A 23,048-nucleotide genomic window follows, 5' to 3' on the forward strand; every position below is an offset into this window, starting at 1 on the left:
GAAAAGCCCACAGGTTGAGCACTGATGAGAGGGAGCAACTGTTGCCAAACCTGAAAGCTGTAGGGTGGAATGAGGTGGAAGGGAGAGATGCCATCTTCAAAGAGTTCCATTTCAAGGACTTCAGTCGGGTACAGAAACTGACACCTACGTCCATACTGCAAGTGGTCTGCATTTCAGTTTAGGGATCCCACCCAGAAAGTTAATGCTTATTTTATTTAAACTGTTTCCCTCTGTTCATAGATGTTTAAACCAGAAAGGACCATTCTCATCTGTTCTGAACACTTGCATAAGACAGGCCATAGAATCTAACCCAGTAATTCCTGCATCCAGTTCATAAGCTTCTGGCTGAGCTACAGCATCGATTATTGAAGACATCCAACTACTCAACCAGTCAGCCAGTGTTTTTTGCAGAACTTTTCCCACACAAACAGGTGGACATCGTGGAAATCTTAGGCAAAGGCAATGTAGCGTTAGGGAAGTTTTGTGTTTACCTGGATTCCCAAAAAGGAAAGGAAGTTAATTCCATCAAGGACATGCCAACCATAAATAAGTGTGAGCCACCACTAGAGTTGGCTTACAACTAACTTATCTTTTGTTCCTTCTGGGCAGGCCTTTGGGTTCATGACCAGAGTAGCTTTGCAAGCAGAAAAACTGGACCACCACCCTGAATGGTTCAACGTTTACAGCAAGGTAAAGGATAGCAGTGAGCGATTAGGTCTCTTAACATGGAAGGTGTTTCAGGTTTAGCAACGGATAAACAGTATAACGTTTTCTGTTTATAGGGCGCTTAGGACAATGGGATGCTGGGGGGTCATGACTCAGGCCCCTAGTGCTATGATAATACAAATAAATAACACTTAGTTCCTTCTGTTAAGAGGGAGGAGGTTGTTTACATGTAGTGCAAAAATATCTTGCCTCACTATGTCAGACCATTGTATAAATCATGCCTAGCCTCAGTAATAGTATTGTAGCATCACAATGAAGCTCTAGTAGTTCATCCAACTCACAAAAGTTGGAGTGCTAAAAAAATTTGCACCCATCTCTTGTTTCTGCTGTCCCACTATTAGAGATTTTATGGGTCCTGCTGGGGAAAAAGTAATGAAAGTACTTAACACTACTTCAGACAGACAACCATTTACAATGTTGTAACAAGTTTAGAATATGACTGCTCTTTCCACCAACTGCAAGTTTTTTTGTTTTGTTTTAGGTTCACATTATCCTGAGCACACACGAGTGTGCAGGCTTATCCGAGCGGGATATCAATTTGGCCAGTTTCATAGAGCAAGTTGCAGCTTCTCTGTCTTGAACGAGGCTGGGCATACATAAGCCTGAATTGGCTGAGCAGCTACTGTCTCCTCTCTCATTCTTAAAACTGTAGTTAGAACCATTTGCTGGTTCCACGCAGTTCCTGATCCAAGCAGAAGACAATGCTATGCTCAGCTCCTCTTCCACCACAGCTCAAAGTTTCAGAGGGAATAAGCTGCCCTAGCGTAAAAATACTTCCTACTTCTCAGTTACCAGGAGGAAAGTTGCCTTCTTTTTTAGTCCAGTGAGTACCAGTGTAAAATTGCTTGACCTCTGGTACTTTTGGCATATCTGGCCTTTAGTGGAAGAAAGTAATATTATACAGTGTAAGCAGTTTGAGTTTATTGTTACCCAGTCAGTTGTGTGCTTGCTTCTTACTTTACAATTATACTGTTTTGTCTACAGTGAAGCCTATGTCCCCTGGTCTCTTCTGTTAGCAGACCAGTATCTGTGATGTGCAGTTTGGTTACATTTGTAAGCTTTGTTCAAATAGTATTATAGCAGGTATGTGGGGTTACCTGTGTTGCAACTGGCTATATTACAGAGATGGGAGCCAGGAATGTCAGCTGAAAATATCTAAGTGTTTGCAATAAAAGTTCTTATAACATAGCAGTTGTCAGTTTGAAGGGACCATTCACTGCATAGTTTTGACTGAAGAAACTAAGTTGAAAAAACTAAGCAAGTTATTCATATTTACTCTCTCCTCCCATTCCCCATATAATTCACTCCACACGTCTCCAGGTCATTGCATGGGGAAGCCTTCCTGAGGCATAAATAACTTCTGGAGCAGTTGCATGTGCCTCAAAGTGAAGTGGTCAAAAAACTACAAAAAACAGGCTCCAGAGGGGGACATCCATGAAATGGAGCTGGTAAAGCTAGTAGTAATAAATATCTAACAATTCTAAGTAGGAAAAGGTAGCTTTGGCTCACAGGGTTTGAAGAGTCAGTATTCAAGATTGTACTGTAGGTGGGGTAGGACTTTGAAAAACAGGAGAACATGTAAAAGAGCATAGTGCAGTCTTAAGTATAAAGGCACTCTGCCTTTAAGCCAAAGTGGGATGAAAGCAGTTGGACTCTACGGGTATGTCTACACAGCAATTAAATCCCATGGCTGGCCCAGCTCAGCTGACTCAGGCTGGTGAGGCTCAGGCTGCAGGGCTGCAAAACTGCTGTGTAGACATTTGTGTTCAGGTGCTGCTGCCCGAGCTCTGGGACCCTGTGAGTGGGGGAGAGTCTTTTATTCCAGCATAGACTTCCCCTAAAACAGAGATGGGCAAACTACGGCTCACGGGACTGTCCTGCCTGGCCCCTGAGCTCCTGGCCTGGGAGCTAGCCCCCGGCCCCCACCCCACTGTCCCTCCCTCCCCCACAGTCTTGCCACCGCACGGGCAGCGCGGCTTACGCCCGCCCACCTCTCATGCTTTCCAGTAAGCCTGTCCTGCTGCTCTGAGTGGCATGGTAAGGGGGCAGGGAGAAGGGAGGGTTGGATAAGGGGGCAGAGGTGGTCAGGAGACAGGGAGTGGAGGGGGGGGGGGGTCAGGTCCCGGGGAGGGCAGTTAGGAACAGGTGTCTGGGGAGAGTGTGGTCAGGGGACAAGGAGTGGGGGTGGTTGGATGGGTCGGGAGTTCTGAGGTGGGCAGTCACGGGGTGCGAAGTGGGATGGGGCAGACGCCAGGCTGTTTGTGGAGGCGCAGCCTGCCCTATCTGGCCCTCCATACCGTTTTGCAACCCCGCTGGTGACCCTTGGGCCAAAAAGTTTGCCCACCTCTGCCCTAAAAGGTATTTTGGCACTGTAGTACTGTCACCTCTCATGGATGCAATAATATGGGTATTTGATGTTGCTAAACCACAAGACCAAAATTCTAAGAGGAGCTCTACAAGTGGCTGACTCAGGTCTAACCCTTATATTTGTCTAACGCCAGAATTCACTATAGAAAATCCACCGCTCCTTCATATAGCCTTCCCTTTAATATCCTTAAACACCACACGTGAAGAGCAGTCAGAGTCAATGCCCTTATCTGGGCAGCAGGAAGAAAAGCAGTTGCAAAGCTGTAATTCACCATTAATGAACAGGAAACCACACACCAGGGAGCAGTGGCCTAGGCTATGTATCAGCGCTGGAAAAAAAAAAAAAAAAAAAAAAAAGACACCACCTCCCTGCAAAATCATGGCGGGATCACCAAGGATTCAGGCTAGTGGTTTAGAAAACCCTTCTTCAATAAGAATGGATACAGTGGGCTTGGATAATTAAGTGAACCATTTTAATACAAAAAGGGCTCTCCACTACAGCATTTTACGATCTCTTCAATAATTTCAGCCTACAAAGTTTTAATCAGTAATAAGCGAGAGTGAATGTTACAGAATATTACCATCGGAGCAAATCCTGCCCTGGAAGCCCCTTAAAAACAATGGGTGCATATTTAATGTGCGTCATATTCTCATTGTATGTATTTTAATCTTTTTGAAAGCAACAAGAAAGCACAAATGGAATCAATGGCTCAGCAGTATCGACTGCACCCTGACACTTTACATAGGATATAGTGTTCCATTTGGCAAATAAAGTTCAAACATCTGCAAGCAGCTACCTTCCTTTGAGCCCTTCACAGGCACAGTAATTCCTCTCCACCCTGAAACATTGCCAGTGTTTATATACCTTGTTTGAAAAACTCTCTCTTACAGGAAGATAGAATTTGATATTTTGGGAACCTCCTGCCCCTAGAAAGTACCATCAAGTTTCAGATTACAATCCACACTGTAGAATTTAAAAGCCAGTAAATAATGTATTAATGTCGCCATTTTTCTAAAAACAGTATGCATGATAAAGCAGATACAGATTCTATATTAAATGACAAAAGCAAATAAAGACTGCATAATAGTAAAATACAGTGTACAGAACAGATTACATTTACAGTATAGATCAAATGTACATAAAACATAATCAAAGAGTCACAACCATTAACAGTACATGAAGCCCAGAATGGAGTACACAGAGACAAATACCTCTTCAAGTACATCAAAAAAAAAAAAACATGTGAATTGAAACACTGATTTGTTAGCCCCATGTAATTCCTGGGGAAGAAGATGAGGAGAGTTTTTTAGAACGGTTTTTCCCTTTTTTTAGGTCTGGGTTGGAAGTCAACTATCAAAATAGCTGGGTATTTATATAGAAGATCCCTTTCCAAAGCACAGTATACTGTGAGAGATGTAGTGATCCTCAGATGGCAGGATGCTAATTATTAGGTCCAATACATGTTGACTAAGTCAGCAAGACACAAATTAAGTATCTGGCAATTTGAATTCAATGTTTCAAGAAGAGGGCTGAAAAGAATTCTCGGAGTAAGTAGACATGTGCCCGCCTTATCTTACTGAAGTCTATAAGATGGCTAAGCTGTATTGACTCAGAGTACAGAATACTAGATATATTTTAAAAAGAATATCCTTGTCCACAGACTTTGAACCCAGCACTAAGGTTGCTTTAGCAATGGCTCATAATTCACTCTCACTTTGCATAGCTACTGTGCAAATGTGCGTTTCAGACATGTTGAGTCACTCAGAAGCAGTTTAGATGCAAGCAAATACAGTACTGTGGCTGAGGGGGAGCCCACCTTTAAGATTTACAGCACTCCCCCCCCAGAAAGCACTGCATAATGCAACCACCTCCTGTGAGAGTTGTTTGCATTTGAAGTGTCTAGTAGTATGCAGAAATGGATCAAAAGAACGAGTATTGGAAAATGCACTCCACCCTAATTATAAAGCTCTACCGGGCTAACCACACCAATGATTAGCATCAAAAGCTTTTCTAGTTTGTTTAGGGGGCTGCAACCATTTTACAAGGCTACTCAATGCAGTCTGCATAAAGGACAAAGTGATGCAAAAAAGTAGGGAAGGTGGGGATAATTCTTGATAGAGACCCCCTCCTTAGAACCCAAGGCCTTCATACTTTCAATATTAATTAGATCCCACCTTAACACTTCACGCTCAGCACTATATCAACACCTTTGTAACACTGAAAACAGTTGGCCCAATAAGACTTACATTGAGGGTGGAGTGTACTGTACCTGAGTCCAATTTGCTACAGATTATTTTCAATATAGTACCATAAGGAGATGACCATGGTAACATCACAGTCAGCAGCTGATCCATCATACTCTTCCTGAAGTCTCAGGAAAAGCTGGAGCAGTGTTAAGGCACACTGGTGAATGCCCTTTGAAAATGTGCCTTAAAAGAGTCAGTGCAAAGAGCAGACAGAAACCACTACTTTCTTTTACAAAACTCACCACTTCATATTAAAAGATGGTGTAAAAAAAAGTTAACTTTGGTGCCATGTTTGCACATAAATCCCCAGCCATTACAAAGAGCAAGGCTCAACTGACTTCACTGCAGCATTTTAGGATAGTGCAAAACCTTCAAGTTACATACAATAAAATAATCATTTTGCTCTCCTCTGGAGTTGTGCAAGATACAACAGCATGATGGGTGGTAATGTAAAAGCTCTAGAACAAGAGGCAGGAAAGCAATGATACTGTATTAAGAGTGGTTCTTGAGGAGTACCTTCAGACTCTTTCCCCTATCCTACCCATTTGGTTTAAAATTAATTTTCTACTTCTACTGCAATTTATACAAGACTCAGGAAGAGTTGCTTACATTAAGAAAGTCATCCAAAGAAATTACTATCTATAAATTGACAACTGTGTCTAACTGGATCTCCATATGTAAAGAATTCAAAGACTGGATTGGGGAATCAATAAAGAAAAGACGATCATGTTCAGAGTTAGCAAGATATAAACCCCCATCACGCAATTTGTTAAACACGGTTTCCTACAGTAGGTAGCAGTACAGTTGGAAGAGTCACTGAATACTTGTGTTCCATTCACTTTCTACCTCCAACTTCTGGGGAAGTTGCTTCAGTGTCTCTATGTTTCAGACAATTACAGAAAACCCAAATCCTAGTGGGGCATTCACTAAGTAAAAGATCCACAGCTTTTCTTCCAGGAAAAGAAACGGTACAGAATAAACAAAGACAGAATACCTGAGGAGTTAGGGGGTTGTGGAATGGACATTCAACTGCCATAATAATGCCATTCCATCCAAGACTTTTAAGACTAGTCTTGGTAGCTAACCAAGGTGATACAATAGAAAAATTAAAACTAAACCAACTACTGAGAAGTGACAAAGACAGTGGAAATTACTCAAAAGTTGATTTCAGAAAGTAGAGGGATGAGACAAAGAGAAAGGGGAGGAAACTTCTGTAGATAAAGCTGCTGCCTGATCTGATCAAAGACAGTAGCTTAGTATGATCATCTTCCTCCAGGAATTCAGAATACCACCTCAGAGCTGGCTGGCAAAGTACCAGTTACTGCATTCAGGAGTGTCCAGGAGAACCGTTCATGTGTTTGTCACTAGAAGGGATGTCTGTGCTATAGAGGCAGTCCAAGTATGCATGAGAAATCTCTGATACCATCTTCCTGTCCGGGATGGACTGCGCCATTCCATAGATGGCACCCTATGGTTTAAAAAAAATAATAATAATAACAACAACAACACAGGAAAACTCTATCCCAACAGGGATGTGTGAATTTAGAGATTTAATCATTTCAATCCAACTTCACCCTTGTTGTACACTGTCTCCTTACCATGCCAGTGGTCTTGGCTTTAGGGTCCTTCATGATCTCTAAGACACAGTCTTGGACATCCTCCAAGAATTGTTCTGCAATGCCAGGTTTTGTGTGCAACAGCGTAATGCAGAGATGGATGCTACAGGCAAAGGGGAGAGGAGAGGAAAGATAAGCCATTTCACAATGGAAAGGGCAGAAAACTATTCCCTACATTTTCAGAGTAACTACGAGGGTTTAAGTCATGCTGCTCCCCTTGACTGATGGGGCCCCTTTGAAAACTTAAGGTATAACCTGTTAGGCCTGCCAGCACCCGCACTTAGGTATTCTAAAGAACAAAATCAGGTTTACTGATTTTCAGAAAGGAAAAGCAGGTCACTCACTGCTATTGCCCCCTTCAAATACAATAAATCCAGGGAGAATACACATTAAACAGGGTTTCCCAAACTTTTGAAAGCTGAGCCCTTCGTTACAGAAATGGCAGTCACACCTCCCTCTGCAACCTCACCACATGTTGAAGACCACGCATCTTAACAGATATAACTACTCCATCCCACCTTTCCCGAGTTAATCTTTCATCCTTGTCCTCAACACACACACTTTAGGAAATGCTTGTGTGGATCTTCATAATATCCTTCCCTCCACTTTGTTACATGCTTTGAAATATTTTAAAATGTCAACTATTATTAGTATCTGAGCTAGCACCCATTCAAATTAATGGGGCCGCTCACACCTCAGAACTACTGTTTCAGCTTCTCTACATACTCCTCTACCATAGCTTCATGTTTTGAAGGGTTTCTTTGCAATCACAGTGAATTTTTTTTTTTTAATTGCAAACTGAGAATCTGGAGAACAAGGAAGCTCTGTCCTTGCCTCCCCCTCAGTTACTGTTTCACATCCTCAAGGGGCATGGGTCCCACCCTTTGGGAAATACTCACCAAGTTCTAGCAGATTGTTGTACATGGTCACCTTTTAACACAAGCTCCCTCAAAGGCTCTGTAATTAGTGGGCATTTTCACAAGGAAGTGTGTACTTACCTTGTGTTAGCCAACACGTTAACTAACATGAGATACAATACTAGTAAGGACAAGGCAGTCTGTAGCTTTCCACACATTAGCAGGTTGAGGTAGAGACTATGAGTGGGAAGCCCAGCATTTGCCTTGACCTAACTCACGTTCAAGCTATGAACTGCCTTGTCTTCTTAGGATTTTAATGTCCATACTTTGATGAGCAGTGAGGACAAGGCCTAAATGTAAGTTGTTAGCAGATGTGCATAACCAACTCTTGACAAAGCAAGGGGGGCCACTTCGTACAAAGAACATTAAACAAAATGGTTGCTTTTTGTTGGGCTATGCAGACAGCACAAACGGGAACATTTACATATTGTAGAAACCCACAAAATTTTACAACTTTCTAGGCTTCCAGAAAACTCTTAGGACCTAGCATAATTTAGGCTCCCCTACAACTTTGCACCTCAGTGGGTTTTTTTCTCAGTGTTGTGCAGTTTGTTTGGTTGTGCTTGTTTTTTTATGAACACATTTTAGAAGTCTGCTTTCAGAGACACTTGGCTAAGGACTGCAGACAACTACAAACTCCTGAAAACCAGAGACCTATCTCGACAGATAGTCAACATGGTGCAGAGACACATACATGTGACTGGGTTTCAGGAACTCTGAAATTCTAATCCAGACTGCCATTGACTAACTGTGTGGCCTTGGGTAGCCACATAACCTCTCTGACTTGATTCCTCTCCATGTGAGGGTGCTACTTAACTACCTCCTGCACAGGGATGTTGGGAGAACTGGCTGTAAGAAGTGCTGTAAAGTTGCTCTTCCTGGATCTAAAGGCATTTCTTGACCACAGTTGTATTTGTCCCATCTTCTAGGCTACAATTGGCCTAAATTAACAGTTCCCATTTTGGCAGTCAACTCACCTTGACGGGAACTGCAGGACATTTAAGTTCCATCCTCTAGTGCTTAACAAATTTGACAACCGATAGATGTCAAAAACATCTGATCCGACAGAGATGACAGACACCTCAGGTTTCCCAAAGATTTGGATGTTGTCAATTTTCCGCAACCTTGAAACAGTTAAAAGTGATTTATTTTCTCAATAGTAATAGAGGATAGCTATTTTGTGGGCCTTCTCAGGCCCAGAGGGAGGGAATTCCATAGCGCTGGAGCCAGAGAGTGAAAGACAGACTGCATCCATGGCATCAAAATCCCTCGGCGATGAGTAACAGTTCAGGGAGTCAGTATGTACCTAGGACACAGCCGGTTAGCCTAAACTTTACCTTGTGTGGGCATGGATTTAGTGATTTACTTCATCACGTGCTGCTAATAAATCCATTAGAATAGAACCAAGATTATCCAAACCCCACCTTATTCAAAACAATCATGTCTCCCAAGAGTCTCAAGTACATAAGGATGACGACTCACTATCTCCCTGCCACTTCTTGTGGGGGAAATGAACTTGTGTATTTACGATGTTTACTGAAGGGCAGGCATTTCCCCCCCCTCAAGCTTTCTTATCAGGGGAGCCAATTCACTATGGAAGTTACATGTTAGGGTGAGTCAGGAACAACTTGCTCACTCACTAGAGGCCCAGGGGATGCTTTATTGGTACAAGACATTAATTTCTAGAAAATTTAAACCTTTCATTTAAAAAAAAGTTTAGCTCAAATGCTTAACAGCAACCTGATGAACAAAGGTGCCATGTTACTTTCCTGTTGTAAGTCTACAGACAGCTTTAATGCCTGTTCTCGTTGTTCATCACTCTGCCAAAATCATCAGAACAAATCCTATGGGAGCAGCAACACCGTCTAGAATCACACTGCTGCAGCTGCTAACCACTCAGGAAAGCTATGAGACCAACGACCAAGAGCGCTCAAACAAACAGAGGCTGTGAAGAGAGTGGGGAAGCAAAGAGCACTAGCCCTTTGAGGCCACAAAGCACCAAGGTTGGTCTTGGAGAGAACAGTTGCTCCTTCTTTCAGCCAGTGGAGTGGAAAGTTTCACATTTCATAACCCATTAGCTAGTGGCTGATACAAAAGACGACACCCCCCAAAGCAAGGTTCAGGGACAACAGTTTGGGATGGGAAGAGGGGAAAAGGTGTAGGAATTTCTACCAAACTGTAAGTTGCAGGGAAGGGTTGGGTTTGAACCACGGCATTATTGCTAACTTTGCTGTCAGAGATCCAGTCCCCTCCTCACCCTCATCCTTTGCACGAATTTATGGCTAGTCTGCGTTTGGATAAGCCCACAGCATATTGAGTAACACTGGACTTTGGGCTCTAGCTTCCTCAGTCTGAAGGGTAAGAGCTAAGGGATTTTGGGAGCGGTTCTATGTTCAAGCTCCAGAAAGGGTCAAGAGGGATGACAAAAATAAAGCCAAAAAAACATACCCTGATTCAATGAACCGTGTAGTACTAATGACCTTCTTAGTAGCCTCAACATAACCGTCTTCTCCCATGTACATCATGGTTGCCCAGCAAGCTGCAATGATGCCACCAGGCCTGGAGCCAGCAATGGTTGGGGAGGCATAAATGCCCCCTTGCCAGTCAGGTGCAACAAAGAACTGATAGTGCCTGTATTTCTTGTCACTGTACAATACCACTGAAGAGCCTTTTGGGGCATAGCCGTACTGCAAGAGACACACACAACAACAGGTAATGGGTATGTTTGAGCACGTACACAGGTAAAAGACTACAGACTACAGACTAAATTCAAGCTCACATTAGATAAGCACTGCTGGCATCCACATTCCCACCCTCTCTCATGTTTTGAAGTATAGAAATAGTCCATTTTAACACCTCCCCTTCCCCTGCCTTTCCTGGATATCAGCGCTACTTTATGGTACAGTGGTGGCACCAGAAAAAATCTGACAAACTCTGGCAGAGATCCAATCACTCGGTCTGCCTGGGGAGTAATGCCAAAGCATAGCAGGAAGGAATCAACTTATTCTCTGAACCACAATGTTGTACACTGCCCTTGTTTAGTACACAGCTATAGTATTACGTGGTCATAAAATTGTCCATTCTCATTCTACCTGTTGAACTCACAAGATATGAAAAGAAAAATATATAAAAATATACTAATTAGGAGTACTAGATATATGTTTTTTAGACAAAGAAGAGTTCAAATCCAACTTCAACACAAAGTACACTGAATGATGAAATACTGCATCAAGCAGTATGGTGTCCCTAGCCTCTGTTTGCCAGAGGCTGGGATTGGGTGACAGGGCATGAATCACTTGATGATAACCTGTCTCTTCGTTCCCTTTAGGGCACCTGCCATTGGCCACTGTCGATAGACAGGATACTCGGCTTGACGGACCTTTGGTCTGACCCAGTATGGCCGGTCTTATGTTCTAAATGGACTGCCCTTTATTTTCACTGATGGTTTCTTTGTGTGTTAAAGAACAGGGCTGAAAAGGGGGCTAAACAATACTTACTGTACCCATCATGAAGCACATCTTTTCTGAACTGCAGCAGTGAATCTGAGATGTTCTTACCTGCTTTGGAACTTGGGTCCATAAGAAAAAGGGGAAATTTAAATACATACTGTTGCAATACAGTACGACTGGACCGTACCCAAGCAGAAAAATGTTACTCTAGACTCCTAAGATCAACCCCTAATGCCAGCAAGAATATAGAGCACTAAGGTGCTCATTCATGTGCATTGGTTCCCTAGCAGTTCCCACAGCCACATGCAATTTTATTCCTGTTGTACTTCTGCCACATCCTCCTCTTAGCTCAATTCTAGTGGAATGCAATAGAAGTAACACAAAGTGCTTTAGGAATGCTACAGACAGGGTTGACATTAGAACTCTTGCTTGAATGTCCATTATGGCAGGCCTGGCTACTCCACTTTTAAACAGTAACCGTCTCTTATAACTGCCTAGAGAAAGTGGATCTGGTGCAAGCAGTACCATTTAATTAGATGGATGCCCCCAACCATTTCCCCTTCTCACCTTGTGGGTGTCTGCAGAAATGCTAGTCACGCCTTCCACACGGAAGTCAAATGGATGCTGTAGTGGAAACCCTGCCTTCTCCATGAACGCAATGAGGAAGCCACCCAGACAGGCATCCACATGGAAGGGGATTCTATACTTCAGTGCCAGCTAAACACAGACAAGAGGTTCTAGTTAGTTACTCAAGCAAAACCAAAGAGGTGAATTTAATAGAGTTCTTGGGACAGCGGAGTTAATTTTGCATTTCACATTTGAGACAGTGTTCGGAATCTCCAGAAGGGTTCAGAAAGCATCAATTCTCAAGCAGTGGAGCACTTGGTGGGGTGGGGACAGGGGGAGGGAGAGGGTGCAGAAGATCTGGCTGATCATATGATGTTGTTCCTTCTTGCTTCTAGATTTAAAAAATCCATTATGAGAGACTGCTAAAAATGTATTACGTGTCCTTTTATTGACACAGAATGTAACGTGACTTGAAATGGGAGGAGGTGTCCATGATACACTATTAAGGCGTCTTCCACATTAAGAAAAAAAAGGTAGAGTTCCCCTGATTTGTAACATAAAAAATGAAGTGAAATATAAATAAAAAATATATCTCATTATTCTCTCCTCCCACCACTCCAGCTATGAGCCCACTTAAAGGTATTTCTAAACCCTTTGATTTTCCCCAAGTAGCTTTCTAACCATATTTGTTTAAATGAAACTGTTTCTCCTCCACCTCCCCACCCCAGCTCATCCTCCTGCTGCTCTCCCCAGACTTGGTCCTGCAGTGAAGAAGTCAAACAATTATGAAATAGCCTATGACAAAGCATCTTCAGCACCAGAAGAAGGAAGATACAAAAGTGTATTCCACTTTTGAAGGCAGAAGCACGCATTTAAAATTTGCCATTTTGCAAGAATCCTCATCAGCATGACATATCACTGTATGAAACAGCTCACATTTTAAAGAACACCGAATAGCCAGTTTTATAACAATGTCCAGTTGTCATTTCAAATACTTAAATCCTGCACTCTTGGACAAGTTTTAAATGCCTAAATAAATAATAAATTATACCAAAACCTAACAATCCAATACTCCCCACCCCTTCCCAGCCTCATCACTGTTCATTAGCAGCTGATCTGCTTGAAAACAGTTGCTATATTTCCCACTAGCTTGTTCCTCCTTCTACCAGATTCATTCAGCAGTGTCACAATTCTGTATTTACATTCTTTTCTACAAAGAAAACACTTGCCCAGGATAGTCAAGTCTTATTTAACCCCTCTTCCCTTCCAACCTCATATTTCAAGGGGCACTCTACCTTTGCCACCTCCTCAATTGGGTCCATAACTCCATGGGGGAACTGGGGAGCGGAACAGACCAGCATTGCAGTATTCTTCGAAATAGCCCTTCTCATTGCCTGAAGATTTAAAGAGAGAAGATAATCACATGCCATTGTCCACCCTGCCAAAAAATGAAGCTACTAGATTTAAGATAAACCAAAACACAAGAGCCTATGAACAGTGTATATAGGAGGACCTTTGTGCACAGGCTGTAGATGGGTGTTCATTTCTGCTTTCTGTAAAAACTTTAAAATTACTGTAACTAACTACAGTAGTCTGTATCCTGTCACTTCAATTTCATAGCAGTTGTAATGAAGTAGCACACTCAGCGCTTCCATTAAAGACATAAGAGACCAATTAAGTCAATTAACCCAGCCCCTGCAAGTTCAAGATTTTATCCCAGGTTTTTTAATATTTTGTCTGAAACCCAATTGAAAGTGCTTTTGCAATGCCTAGACACAAGGATACATTCAATTCTAAATTAGTGTGCTAGGTCAAAGGAAAGGTTTAAATCTAAATTGTTTACAGCAGTGTTTCCCAAACTTGGGACACCGCTTGTTCAGGGAAAGCCCCTGGCGGGCTGGGCCCGTTTGTTTACCTCCCACATCCGCAGGTTTGGCAGATCGCGGCTCCTACTGACCGCGGTTCGCCGCTGCAGGCCAATGGGGGCTGCGGGAAGCGGCAGCCGGTACGTCTCTCAGCCCGCGCCGCTTCCCACACCCCCATTGGCCTGGAACGGCAAACCGCGGCCAGTGGGAGCCGCGATCGGCTGAACCTGTGGACGTGGCAGGTAAACAAACCGGCTGGGCCCACCAGGGGCTTTCCCTGCACAAGCGGCGTCCCAAGTTTGGAAAACACTGGTTTACAGCATGGCCCAGTGTAGAATGCAACAACAATTATTTTTGCTGCAGTTTTATTTGTTGTTTCTGATAAGCACTGTTCATCACCACCATCTCTACCTATCAACCCATCCCTAATAGGCAGAAGACTGCTATTTCAGGAACATTATTGGAAGTTTTCCACAGAAGAGGTGTCTAGGGCTGTCTAAGAGCAATACCTGAACATCCACTTGCATGGTCTTGGTCAACGGTATGTGCACAATCTTCAGTCCAAAATAATGAGCTGCTTTATCAAATGCTGCATGAACACTTACTGGAACCAGTCTGAAAAGAAGGAAAGGCAATACTTCAACCAAGGTATGTTTAGGTTGCATTTGAATACCTGTCCAGGTATAAGCCAAAATTCATACAGCAGGCATTTTTATACCTGACCCCTTGCAGGCAGGATAGTCAGCCTATTGGCATGATTTAAAAAAAACCAGGAAATGTGGGCCAAAGATTATTTTGGGCACACAGGCCCTGTGCTTTTGTGAACTAAAATATACAGTGTTCCACCATTCACTTCAAACTTTAAAGGGATAGTTAGAGGAAACTGCTTCAAAAAGGACTCTCTCTCTCTTCATGGACTTATATGAAGTAAATACAAAACTCATAATTCTCCAGTTCTTTAAAATAAAGTTCTCACATCTCTTCCAAAATGAAGTCCTGCTTATAAGAAGTGTTGAAAATTGTGCAATGTCACTGAGGTTTGCTCTGCAGGAGCACATCAAAATACAAATGTGGGGATGCAAGTACACCAAAGGAAAGTAACATGCAATCTATAGAAATTGGTGTGGATTCTGACTAAACTCTCATACATTTGGTCACAGTTCGCAGGGTCAGCAATCTGGGTGCTCTCCCCCTCCCGGAAGGCCTGGGCCACCCGCTGCCGCAGGAAGGCGCCCAGGTCCCGGCCCTACTTGGTCTCTTCCACTAGCCACTCCTCACAGAGCTTCAGAAACCACTGGTATGGGGCCAGGACCTGGGCACCTTCCTGCGGCGGCGGGTGGCCCAGGCCTTCCGGGAGGGGGAGAGCACCCAGATTGTTGACCCTGCAAACTGTGACCAAATGCAATCTATAGTAAGTCCAATAGATGGCAGTGACTGAAGGCTCAAAAAGATTAACCAAAAATGGATTCACTTGGATTCATGATACTTTGCAGTTGGTTAGCGGTCTGCAACAATGTCAGGAAGAGAGCTCCTTCCTTCAGGATTACAAATTTGGAAGAAGACAAAAGAACACTGTTCTTATCTCTATTGTAATATTTCCTCCATAAGCAATTTACCAAAGGAACGCTTACTGTTGCTTCACAAGCTTTAAAAGATTATGCACTGTATGAAGAAGAAATCACTGGGGCTTGATGATGTAGTGCTCAATACAACAGCCTTTCAAATTCAAGCTCAAAATCATATGCAAGAAGTATTTTGGTAGTCTTAGTCTAGCCCCTCTATTTGAGCAAATCAAAACTCCAACACACTTTAAACTGGTGACAAACTCTGCTCCAGGGAGGTCCAAAGCTGAAACGGTCTGGGTTTTGTAGGTGAGTGTAACGCCGACAGACCCTGGTTGTCCGCGGGCGGGATCAAACCAGGGACCTCTGGAGCTTAGTGCATGAGCCTCTACCGCATGAGCTAAAAGCCAACTGACTCTTAGTTAAGGCTGTAGAGCAGACTCATTTATCTCTCTCTTTAAGTGGTCTTGGTGCCACTAGACAGAACACCACACCCATAAGGTGTGTGGGTTACATGAGCATTTAGGTACTGGCAAAGCTTTTGGGGGTTGGAAGTGGAGATGCTTCTCACCTATCTCTAATTTTAGATTCAAGTGTACCTATGCCCTGAACATATACACTCAAATTAGAAGTGATGAATCACGAGCAATGCTGTTCATGTTAACGTCAACATCATCTCATACTGTTGAAAGCTTGCTGTCCTATTTTGCATTATTTCTTTCAGTTTGGGTTTTTGTCCTAGGTTTGGCCCTCAAAGTTGACAGATGAATGGGGGGAGTGGGGGTGGATTAAGAGAAATGAGAGAAAAAAGTGCAGCATACCACCTGCCCCAAGCCAGGGCTGTGAGCAATCATTTTTCAGGAACAATAAAATCAGACCAATCTTTGAAAGAAAAAACAAGCCATGGAGGTACTACATACATTTCTGGGTGCTTGATTCCTCTCTCATAGGCTAGATCCCTGTAGGCTTTACAGGCCATCAGAATGCTCTCAGTCCCACCAGAGGTCGTCTATTGTGAATAGAAGAAACAAATGAAACACTAAGTGCATTTGCAGAAATGGGGGTGGGAGGGGAAGGGAGGAGTTGAGAGGTTATGAACATGCTGATGCTCTGAGTGAGGTTTCAGGCCAGAGCATCATAAGAAAGGCTCAGTTCTACAAGTGAACTAGAAACCAAAGAAAAGATTACAGTAGCTTGGGGACCATCATAACACAAAATGTCTATCTAAAAACACAAGTGATCTTCATTCGGAAGACAGGTAGCAGAATAGTTGCTCATTCACAAATTGTTAGAGATGGTTTTACCACAAATGAAACTACAAAGGGCAATAGAGCACCTGAATGGTGCTTTTTCGATCACAATACAGAAAAATAAAATTAAAAAAAAAAAATCTACAGACTTCTGATCTTCGTATCACCGCACACCAGTGCCACAAAGAGCTTTAACTGAAGCACTCTAAAAAGGAGAAAGAGATAATCGTATGGGAAAACTGTTTAATACAGACCAGTAATCGTTGTGTAACTACAGCTACCTATATAGTTGATTCTGCCTCCCATTAACTTTGGAGCATAGAGGAATAGGTATAAGGGAGAAAAAGCATAGACAAAGCTTTAAAGAGAACATTCCAGGGTGCTCTTGTGGGAAAAACGGATCATTTAATTTTCATATTAGTCATCTCAGACTGTAAGCTGTTATTTGCTGACCGCCTGCTGCATATAAAAGTTACTGCCACCCCGGGTCGGGGTGGCCTAAAGGTTCCAATTAACTGAGCTAGATGTTCATAATTAAGGTGAAGGGGGCATCCAATGCCTTTGGAAATCTTTACTTTTTGATCACCAGCCCTGCTTGCTGATCCAAGCAACACTAATGGAAGGTAAATCAGAAAAAAGGTAACAGTCAATGTTTTCATGCCTTAAGATGTATTGCTGGTCTGCTACAAAATCCCAAAAGTAACATCTGCAAAACTAAATGGAAATGCAACAGTGAGTAAATACATACTGATATCAGGAACAAAGGTCACAGAAACAAAAAATCCCCCTGTATTTATTCCTGCTGCTCTCCGTGCCAACCAGCAACAGCTGCTTCAGGCAGTATCCACACCAGGGGTCTGAAAACAAACTGTGCTCTTCGTAGTTTGCAAAAGCAGCAACTGAAAGGCTTGAGGTAACAAAGCTACAAACTGGGAGGGGGAAACCACTGTGTTTCTTGTTAACCAAGCAGGTGGTGGCAGGATTATTATAAACATGCTGTTTTATAAGCCACATCAGTCATTCCCAAATTCTTCTGCAAGCTCCCTAATTTTTTTTTTTTTTTTGGGGGGGGGGGGGAGAAAACACGACTGCCGACACATTTGGAGACCTCCCTACTTAAATGTAGTATAATACTAACAAAATTGTTCCTCTTTATTAATTGGTGGTATTTAAATGAACATGACTTATTTATTGAAACAACTACATTCTGCTACTTATTTACCACTATCTTCCATTTATACTATTAGATGCAAGGTGGTTTACCCTATCAGGTCCTTAGGGGGGGGCTTCTGCCCACTTAAACAAACAATCCCCTTACCCTTCAAACTGAGCTTACAACCCTAGTCTTCCATATCTGTCCTCTCAGACTTCGCTGAGAAACTCCCAATCTTGCTTCTGTCTCTCCTTCACCTTCGGGAGGACACCCCTATAGATAAATTGAGTAGATACTTATTTGCTGTGAAGTTTAGCTTGTTGCACTGGACAGTTGCCTGCATGTACAGTTTGTGCCACATACCAAAGTATATGCCAGGCCGCAGAGTCCCTAAGATTTCTGTCAGCATAGCTATAGTCAGATATGGGTGTTAAAGGTTTCCTATGATTCTAATGGACCAGCAAAAGCCCTAGGGTAGATGCAGATATACCAGTGAGAATGTCCTTTTGCCACTAAAGCTTATTTTGTTTGCCATTAAAGCTTATAAACTACATCAGCAAAAGCACTTTTGCGCTGGTATAAGCTGTGGCTTGATTAGGAGGATTTGCCAGCATATAGCTATACTGGCAGACTGTTTCTCGTGTACACAAGACCTGAATCACATCATAGGATCTCTCTTCCTCTAGTGTCTGTGGTGAGCTAGACAATTGGCCAATGCAAGGTGATTCAGCACCAGCTCACAGCCTTCTTAGATATTTCTCTCTGCTCCCTTCAAAGGAAAGTCTTCTACAGTAACAGAAGTTGTCCAGTATGAAAGGATTAAAATCAGACACTGCTTTTGTGTTTTTCCTACCTGAGTACTCTAGTTTCAGAAGTCAGTGCAGAAAAGCACATGCAAAAATCAAGAACAGGAGTGTGTTTTGGGAAATGGAGGATAAGAAAGAACAGAATCCCTCCACCCTTTCTAAAATGTGTCATTTGTTCCCTTGCTTTTGAAGTTCTGAGGCAATGGGTAAGTACCTCTTTATACATGTGAGGTTAGCGTTTAAAAGTGAAACTGTGATGTTTAACCAGAGTTAGACTCTATCCTTGTCCCATTTTCAAGGGAAGGAAAGCTTATGGGTCCTTACAAGTTACCATGAACCACCACCCTAAAACATATCCCTCTTCATTTACTTCTGCATTAAAAAGAAACTGCCCATCTGACCCCTATTTTAAGGCCTTTCACAGAATTGTGGGTTCCAGAGTTTAACTGTTGATCAGGAAATAAAACTTTTGGAGATGGGAGACAAAGCTGGCAAAAAATCCTTAAGATTTTCCAGGTTGCACTAGCCCTATGAACGATATCAACAAATTGTAGTTTGTTGCTGGGGAAGCATGTACACCAAGGTCCAGTGCAGCTATTCCATGTGGGCAGCATCACACAAGGCTGCTAAAAGCCAACCTCCTGTCAATCCCACTACTTACACCTCACAAGGTGATCCAGCCTCATCGTTGGTAGATCAAACCTCACAGATTTGCAGATGGGCAAGCCTTAGATAAGTCCACAAGAACAGTGCTCACTTTACACTTTTAAAAGCCAATTTTCAACAGGAAGCTAACTACCTGACAAAAGTTCAAAGCACTGGAATTTGGAGAGAATGGCAGAAGGAACAAACATGCCAAGTTTTAGAGAAGATACAGGGGTGACTCATTTTCCTTCCTCTTTCTGCCTCATGTATACACTTTAAGCAAATAACTTAAGACACAGGCAAAGCTTTAAAAAGAGAAAAACAACACCAGGACTTTATGGTAGCAAAAACACGTGCACACAGAAGTCAGCAAAAGAGCTCTAAGTTGACTGCTGGTCTCCAGCTGAGGACAGGGCGGGCGTGAGGGAGACAGGAACGGAGACAGTTTTGTTTTTTTTTTTTTTTAAAGTGGTCAATTCTCCTCAATGACACGGCACTCAAACCAAGTGTTAGCAAAATCCATGACATTTTAAAGACTAACAGGAGGGGAAAAAAAAAAAAAAAAAGGAAATTCATTAACAGAGGTTACATGGAAAAAACCCCTCTTCACTGGAATTACAGGGGAAATCCATAAACATTCTCAAAAGGACCTCTACAAAAAGAGAAAGCTTGCCATTGAGAATCCAACCCTGCATCATAGGAGAAAGAAATCCCCAGACTATGAAGTGAACATTAAATGATTCAGAACTGATTGTAAGCCTCCATCTGGAGTCTTCTTGTTAATTTTAGGGTGCATTGCCGCAAAAAAGAGAACTGATTAAGAAAAAACTGGAAACATTTTCCTGTTGGAAAAGACTAGCTTGAAATATTTCCAGAAAGATGAGCATCATCTTAAAAAGTAATTCAGGGGAAAAAAGGTGAGTTGAAAACTCCTACAAGGGATTAGCAATAGTAGTATTTAAAACATAAGGGGAACAGTTTTAGGAACGTGTCCAGAATGAAGAAAACTCCTATAAATAATGAAAATTGTGCGTCTACTTTAACATTCACTACACTGATAATTTATTCTATTTTGTTTTTATACTCATCCAATGCATCAGTATCATTCAAAGTAATGCAAGCAGTCATACATGATTAGAACTGGATTTCTCTCAGGAGTTCTTATTTCTTAGAGTAAGAAGGAAACAGATTTGACCTCAATGGAAAGCAGTTACAGAAACAGTTTCCTATATTTTCAAAGGCACCCTGGCCACTGAATTTTTACTATGTTTATCCAACATCCTCCACCCGCTTTAATAGACCACTGAGGGGGCATCACTGAAATTGTATTAGCAGTCCCAATTCCCTACTTCAGATTAGTAACAATTGTGGTCACCTCCTCCAGAATGGAAGAAACCAGACAGTAATATCTCCAGACATGGCCAGACTATATGTCTCAGAAACAGCAGTTATGGCCAACAATTTCAGGAGCAAATGTATATTTTAAACTACAAGACTGTAGGTGAATAAAGGTAAATCAGACTTTATACATTAAAAAAGGACAACAGCTTTCAGACTACTCAAGTTGTTTAAAAAAATAACAGAAGTAGATTCAAGCACTACAGCTGTCCATGGTCTGCCTCATTTTGTTGCCTCACACCCCGCCTCAAATGTGTCTTTTAAAGTTTGAAAGAGCCACACAGAGGGAAAGCTGACTGCCCCATACAAGCTCAACAGTGTCAAATACATGAAGAAACAAAGTGAAAGCACAGATAAAAATGCTTTTTCTCTGGCCCTTCAGAGACCATGATCGTAGGTGTGAAATTTGAACCACAGAAGGTTGGGGGGAAACATGCAAGTCTGAAAAGTCTCAGAAGAAATATTCCGTTAACTGTTTGACAAAACTCTCTGGAATGACTGAGACATCAGAAACTTTGAAATATTTTAGGTACAAAACCTTACCTAGACGTTACTGTTTTGAAATCATGGCCCACTTCTGACCCTTTTGAGCAGTGAGTGTGACAGACTGTCCCAAACAACAACATCTGGCCTCCACATCACTTCTCCAGGGCCTTCCTTTAGCTCCGAGACACTTCCCCAGGACCGTGAGGATCCAAGAAGTCCCTTGGTCACAAACTGCTAGTTCCATTTTTGAAATCTGCTGTTTCAAAGCATCTATCTTGTACACTGTGAGAATTCAATACCTGCAAGACTAGTTTCAGGAAGTTAATTACAGGGTTAGGTCAATTTTAGCAGTTTCTGGATAGCCACTTTAACTCTCCCACTGGCCTTGCGTATTGGATAACTGTTCAACAAGGTAGTAGGCAACTTCCACACCAAGTTTTTACACTTCCTGCTGAGATTCAAGCAGAAGCCTAAGCCAAGCAATCAGGGACTAATGCCTTATACGCAATTTGCAGAGCTTCAGGGCATGCGGCAAGGCCCGTTTAACTACTCAGGCTTTAGGGAAGTGGGAAGGACGAGTGCTGGTATTTTTGTTAGGGGGCATTTGGAGGGTTTAATGTCATTTTTATAATTTTCTAGTTATGAAGAGAAGCAGCTGGCGAATTTTTTATTTATCTTATATGTGGCTTGTATTTTCATTTAGGTAATAGCACTTAGACCAAAAGCTAGACACTTTTTAAAGCTATCATGAACAATAAAAAAAAAAAATTAAAAAACCAACCATTTTAAGTGTTGAAAGTTTGTGAGTGAAGTTCTCCAAACGTGAGAGAAGTGCTGCAAAATTCTGCTAAGTACATGGACAACTATTAGAGACCAATTAACACCACAATTGTAGAGAGAGATCTCTGTGATGCAAGCTACCTTCCTCAGATAATTTAGTCAATGTTCTATGCAACTGCAAGTCAGTATGAATAAGAGGTGGGGTTAAGTAAGTGTCTTTGAGACACAGAATTTTTTTTTTTTTTTAAACCTTCAACTGGCCATACAGTACACCAGCACATGGGTTGCAGAGTCACCAGCAGCAATTGCATGGCAGGTGCTGACAACTTAATTCATAATTTGCCACCAATACCTTGCTCATGATATATTTAGTTCTCTACAACTTACAAACACAGCCTACTTCTTTCTTGTACTGCAGTAGCGCCAAGAGACATCAATTACTGACTGGATGCCTCTGTGCTCGGCACTGCACAAACACAACTACAAAACAAAATTAAAAAAAAAAAAAAATAGTCCCTGCCCTGAGAAATGTACAATCTAACTTTGAGACAAGAAAATAAGTGCTGTCTTTTTATGGGAAGGATGCATTTGTTAGTACAACAAAAAGTGTGACTGTTAAGAAAGTATGAAATGAGGGAAATGGACTAAAACTCGTTTTGCAAGTAACTAATTCAGTCAATGCTTTCAAATTGTTAATTTCAGTGCCTGTGAGCTTTAAAACCATGCAAGCCAACTTGTTCAGACAGCTTACAAGTTGGACAAGGACAATATGTACCACACCCTGTTGATCAAAGCCATTTAATACCCTCAACTGCTTCTTCGTGGTCTCCAAGCCAACCAGCCGGAATTGTTTGCAGTCCTAGTTTTGGCATGCTGATGGATTTCTAGATTAGAGCAAAATTAAAGAAAAAAGGCTACCTGCTCTCAAACACCCCACCCCAAGCCAGTTACATTTTAGAGTTGGTTGTGTCGTTCCCCATCTAAGGCCTGGTCTACGCTTACAATATTTTGCCAGTATAGCCTTGTCAGAAGACACATGCCTATTAAGACATAGCTATGTGGCTATGCCAGAGTAATTTCTTTCTTTCAGGGAACTGGTATAAAACTATATTTATAAAACAATTCTGCTGGTATAAACTGAGTCTCCATTAGGAGGCTTTACCAGTGTAGCTATGCAAGCAAATTCTTTCTAGTGTAGAAAAAGCCTAACGCGA

At 42.2% G+C, this 23,048-nt stretch overlaps 2 protein-coding genes across 2 annotated transcripts in view; one reads left to right on the forward strand and one right to left on the reverse strand.

The window, feature by feature from the left end:
* Positions 1-621: 621 nt before the first annotated feature.
* On the forward strand, positions 622-1,306 carry PCBD1 (pterin-4 alpha-carbinolamine dehydratase 1). The gene is made up of 2 exons (XM_077822158.1): positions 622-690; positions 1,208-1,306. Exons 1-2 carry the CDS (start codon positions 622-624, stop codon positions 1,304-1,306), a joined length of 168 nt encoding a protein of 55 aa, XP_077678284.1.
* A 2,060-nt stretch (positions 1,307-3,366) lies between these two features.
* Positions 3,367-23,048, reverse strand: part of SGPL1 (sphingosine-1-phosphate lyase 1) — a 45,153-nt gene continuing 25,471 nt past the window's right edge. Inside the window, exons 7-14 of the mRNA XM_077822875.1 lie at positions 16,237-16,325; positions 14,264-14,369; positions 13,185-13,283; positions 11,890-12,039; positions 10,322-10,560; positions 8,851-8,997; positions 6,939-7,059; positions 3,367-6,808 (exon numbers count right to left, since the gene is read on the reverse strand). Coding sequence (XP_077679001.1) covers positions 6,668-6,808; positions 6,939-7,059; positions 8,851-8,997; positions 10,322-10,560; positions 11,890-12,039; positions 13,185-13,283; positions 14,264-14,369; positions 16,237-16,325 — 1,092 coding nt within the window. The 3' untranslated portion in view covers positions 3,367-6,667. The remainder of the gene's footprint in view (positions 6,809-6,938; positions 7,060-8,850; positions 8,998-10,321; positions 10,561-11,889; positions 12,040-13,184; positions 13,284-14,263; positions 14,370-16,236; positions 16,326-23,048) is intronic.

This window comes from Eretmochelys imbricata, chromosome 7, assembly GCF_965152235.1.
Source record: "Eretmochelys imbricata isolate rEreImb1 chromosome 7, rEreImb1.hap1, whole genome shotgun sequence".
NCBI classification, from domain to species: domain Eukaryota; kingdom Metazoa; phylum Chordata; order Testudines; family Cheloniidae; genus Eretmochelys; species Eretmochelys imbricata.